Below are 5,298 nucleotides of genomic sequence, written 5' to 3' on the forward strand. Positions count from 1 at the left end.
CTTTGTGCTAACTCTTTCATCAAAACAGTAATTATATATTCATTGGGTGGGGGCTCAGTCAGGATATAGAATGTTCTTATGTTGAAACAGTTTGGGAACCTGTGTTAAATGACAATATAATGCTATCTCTGTATTATATATAAGATTATTTTGTATATTTGAACTAACTTTACCTACTTACTGTATGATTCATTTTATTTATTATTTTGCATCTTCATCTTTGTTTTAGATGTATTACTGGTAATGTCCTGCTACTTGACTCCAGCTTGTCATCTCAGATGTCAGGCTCCTCTAAACAGAGCAGTTTAATGGGTTTTTATTGGTCACACTAGGGTAGATTGTGGAACGTTTTGCATACACACAGTTATACTGATGTTGTTTAGCCCACATTAAATCTATCTAGTGGTTAAAGATGAGGCCTTATGCATCAGTTGGTACATAAGAGGATTAACCTATGATCCCGGCACCATTTTTAAATTCCTTTCTGTGTATGTACTGTGTTACATTCAAAATTTAATTAAACCATTTTATTATCAATATATGTCAATGAAATTAACATTCTAATGTATCTTATAATTTGAATTTTATGTTATCCGAGTTATAATTCCTTTACTTCAAAGGAAACCTTTAAAAAAATACTTAAAACTTCAGTTTTTGTGTCACCTGACCCACGAGCTATTGAAAATACTTCTACAGAGGTTCATCATTAGACACATAAGCTGGAAGTGTACATATACATGTATACTTAAACCATGCTTGTTTGACCTACTTACCATATGATACCAAAGTCTAAAAGCTGCTTTATCTGGAAAACCTATACATTTTTCCACCCTTAATGGGTACCATGCCCACCTTCTATACTTTGCCTTGAGACCTCCAATGTACATGTAGTTTATAGAAAACAGTATATACACTCGTTAGGAAGAGTATGGTTAATTTGAAATTGGCGAGCAGTTTTCCTCACAGTATACACGTTACTGCTGTCAGTATTCTCGTCAGCTTGATTGACTATAGCAATTATAGTGGTTTCTTACCTAAATATGCTATAGTTAGAGAGACAGTTAAATTGTATTTAGGTCTTATTATTATATTTTAGTTAATTACATATTATTTGTGTTTAAAAAATAATACTTGAAAGGTTTAATGATTTTTATAAGTTTAAGTTCTTGTTGCCTGGATTGAATAAGTGAATAATCAAGATGGTGTCATTCACATGAGCAATGCATTAGTGTAACGAGTGTTTGTCCAGGTGTCGTCGTATAATAGTAATAAAGCCCAGAGGGGACCAGTTTACGTATCCAGTATAAATAATAAAAGACAAAAAATTGAAAAGGAAAATTAAAAATAAACGATAAGTGAACAGATAAAGACATGAAATTATTCAAATTAACCCGTTGAGTGCACAGTTAGATTTTGGGCGGGAGTTCAAAAAGTGTCAATTATTCACTACAAAATGAAATGTAGAATTTGACTTTTTTTTAGTATTTCTCAATATCAAAATACACTAGTCACACTTTTGTTCGGTGATGTATGCATGCGTGCAGTATTAGTATTTTCGATATCAAAATACACTAGTCACACTTTTGTTCAGTGATGTACGCATGCATGCGTGCGGTATTAGTATATTCAATATCAAAATACACTAGTCACTCTTTTGTTCAGTGATGTATGCATGCGTGTGGTATTAAGCCGAGAAGGACGTGTGAGTATCCCCACTGTCGCACCATGAGGAAAAGTTTTTGTTGAATCGTGCGGTAAATCTGCTTGTTGCTCCAAACGGCTATAAATGTCAAGTCAAATAAATCCAATTATAGCATCCAAAGGGTTAAAAAAAACAAGTTTCAAAGGACTTCTACGATGAGGTATATACATATTCCAATTTCTTAATTTTAAACATTTCAGTGTATGTTGATGATAATAAGTATAGTTAGTGATATAGTAGAGAATCACTAGAGATCACTAATTATAAAATGCTTATTCCCTTTGTCACTCAACAATATACATCATTGCTTAGCAACAAAACACCTGATTGTTCTTAGGCCAACTATGGTGTTTATGTTGAATATTCAATACCCATGTTGATGTTAGAAAGATTTGTTTTTTTATTCTTTATTGTTTGATACCTTCAGTGCTATAACAGTAAAATAGTTTAATTCAGAAATTTTATGACACTGAGTTGTAGCCAAAAGCAAAATAAAATTTATCGAGTAGTGTTTCAGCTAAGCCTTATGTTAAGTTTATGCATTAGGACTAATGCTTAAATTAGACTACAAATAAGCCTACTATTACTAACTTAAAACTATTTAAATGTAATGTTAATTAATAAATATTCTTTTGGTATTTTAACACATATATTACCTACTTTGCCTTAAAACATAAAGAAAAATTAACATTTATTACTTCCAAACATCTTTTATTATCTGTACTTTCAAAAGAGTTGAAAATATGTGTCAGAATGTTCATAATGTGTTTTCTACTTCCTGACTTGGAATACAGTGAAAAGGCTCAAGAGTGCTATTTAAGTATCTTTCAGAGTTCACACATACTTTTGTTCGCAGTAACATTTAATTTTTCTACATGGTTTAAAGAATTACTTCGAGACTGATGAAATAAGTGAAGAGTAGGGGCATGTTGTAGGTATAGACAAATTCGTTTTAGTTAAATTCTATAATTTTCGTTAATCATTCAACAATGGTTCCCATCATTTTTTACAGGCTATTATACTTGTTACAACAATGAAATGTGAAAACTGTAAGATAATAAATAGTATTTTTATACTTCATATAAAAATCACCTTGCAGGTGAACTATTCAGAGTCCAAGTGCAAATAACTACATTATATAATGAATTTTTTCATTAAAAATTGTAGAAAAAAATAAAAATTAAATATTTTATTTTCCTGAAAATACAAAATTTTAAGAAAATTATTGTCAAATTTAAAACAATTCCATCAACTACTTTTATTTTTGTAACAAAATATGACCTGATAGAGAAGCAGGGACTAATAGGGTTAAGCAAGTACTTAAAGCTGACAGCTGGTGTATGTGCGTACCAAAGTATGGTACAACATACTACATTATTTCTTAAAATAGATAGTTTTATTTTTTTATTTACCATACTTTTATTATAGATTGTTTTGTATCATTAGCTTAGTATATGGACTTAGGACCAACCTAGATCTCACGAGCCAGCAAAACTTGTTAACATCAACTGATGAGACAATACATTCTACTCTTTAACATAAAAAAGTACTTTAATTAGCTATGCTCATTAATACGTTGATTTTTACTTTTTCTCTAAATACGGTACTTGCAAGTGAAATATTAATTAACTCATAATAATTTGGACTTCAAAAATAACTTTTCTATAAAAAAAACAAAAACACAAAGAGCCTACCACCATCTTTGATAACTCTATATAATTCTTTCTGTATTGTTAATTAAATACTGTCTGAACATATATAACTCACCTGATTCTCTTTTATTGTGTGTTTGTTGAATACCAGTTCTGGCAGGATCGTTATCAGCCATCGTAACATACCAGGCCATTGCAGCTAAAGGAAAAATATTTTCAATAAAAAGAAAAAACAGAAATAAAAAGGTGATTTATTTCACTTTACAAAATTTATTGCACAATAAAGGTTCTGTAAAATAGTATATATATATAGTCAGAGAAATGTTTCGAAAAACCCATGTTATCAACTCAAAACCATCACAATAAATTATCTAACATTTATTTAAAGAATACCTTTAACATATTTATATTATTATAATGTCATTTTTCATTTTATTACAGTAATGCACTGATATTCAAATTTACTATATGAAGTTTGATAATACAAGACGCGAACACACACACAGCACACAACAAATAAAACACATGTATAACTCCAACTATTTTACTCAAATTGATATAGAACAAAACATTTGAATCATTTGACTTCAAGAAAACATACAGGAATAAATTAGAGCTGGAAAAATGGGTTCATTTCTCTCTTGAGCTGTCTCCACTAATATTCTCAAAGGACCTTGTGGACACAACACAGCAATCAGATCTGGAAGAACAAATATCCAATTATTTAATCATGAACAAGAAATATTATCACTATTATACTATATTCTACAAGAAAACAATATTATTTTTTTTTTTATAAACAGCAAAACATAAACAATATATCTTTATTAGATTAAAAAGAAGACACTCCTTAAAATAAAAAATATAAGTCATAAAATATTCATCCATGCATTTGGATGGTTTAGAACATATGGTTTAATAACTACACCATAAAAATATTTGTGATTTATTAGTTATTCATCACTTACCAATTTATGAAAGTGTTTTACTTAAAACAAAATTCTCCATCTTACACTTCAGTGATTGATGCAAATCCAGCTTTATGATGGCTAATAATTGCCCCAAATCCTACTAAACTCCCTGACTTTGCCAGTTACTTTCAAAATACATTTACATACACAATACGTACATAAACACAAACAAATCATGGATCAAAGCAGACCTCTATGGAAATTCTAGTTTAAAACCAATTGCTTGTGAGATAGCAAATGTCAAACAAAAAAAAAAATAAATTACTTGAGATGTACAGTCCCAATAACATGATGAAAACTACTGCATAAGACTGAAATAATTAAGTATATATACACAAGCCTACAAACAGTTGTAAGTCTTTCTCATGAGTTTACTATCACAGCCTAGCAATCATTCCTAACTGAAGAAAGCTATTTGGGTTTATCCTCGAGAACTACAGCATAAGACTGAAATAATTAAGTATATATACACAAGCCTACAAATAGTTGTGAGTCTTTCTCATGAGTTTACTATCACAGCCTAGCAATCATTCCTAACTGAAGAAAGCTATTTGGGTTTATCCTCGAGAACTACAGCATAAGACTGAAATAATTAAGTATATATACACAAGCCTACAAACAGTTGTAAGTCTTTCTCATGAGTTTACTATCACAGCCTAGCAATCATTCCTAACTGAAGAAAGCTATTTGGGTAATTCCTCGAGAAACCTTAAATGCTACATTGTGTAACATCATTGACAGGATGGATGTAACAATTGAAAATAATGGTGCCAACATTAAACAACTGCTAAGGTACCAATTTTAGAAATGCACATTTCAGGATCCTTTTACGTGTACGTAACGTATTTCATCTATACAATACACCCCCCCCCCCCTACAGACTATTCCAAACACCCACTGACTTTATAACTACCCTGTATAAGTAGAGTAAAATATCATTAAACATTTGTCTAGCCATTTTTCACATTTAACT

The 5,298-nt window shown here is 30.3% G+C and overlaps 1 protein-coding gene across 1 annotated transcript in view; it reads right to left on the reverse strand.

Annotated features, from left to right (window-relative positions):
• Positions 1–5,298, reverse strand: part of LOC106474571 (presenilin-1-like) — a 25,739-nt gene that overhangs the window by 11,984 nt on the left and 8,457 nt on the right. The window contains exons 5-6 of the mRNA XM_013935259.2: positions 3,956–4,054; positions 3,470–3,553 (exon numbers count right to left, since the gene is read on the reverse strand). Coding sequence (XP_013790713.2) covers positions 3,470–3,553; positions 3,956–4,054 — 183 coding nt within the window. The remainder of the gene's footprint in view (positions 1–3,469; positions 3,554–3,955; positions 4,055–5,298) is intronic.

The sequence above is a fragment of the Limulus polyphemus genome, unplaced genomic scaffold (assembly GCF_000517525.1).
Source record: "Limulus polyphemus unplaced genomic scaffold, Limulus_polyphemus-2.1.2 Scaffold7376, whole genome shotgun sequence".
Classification (NCBI taxonomy): Eukaryota; Metazoa; Arthropoda; class Merostomata; order Xiphosura; family Limulidae; genus Limulus; species Limulus polyphemus.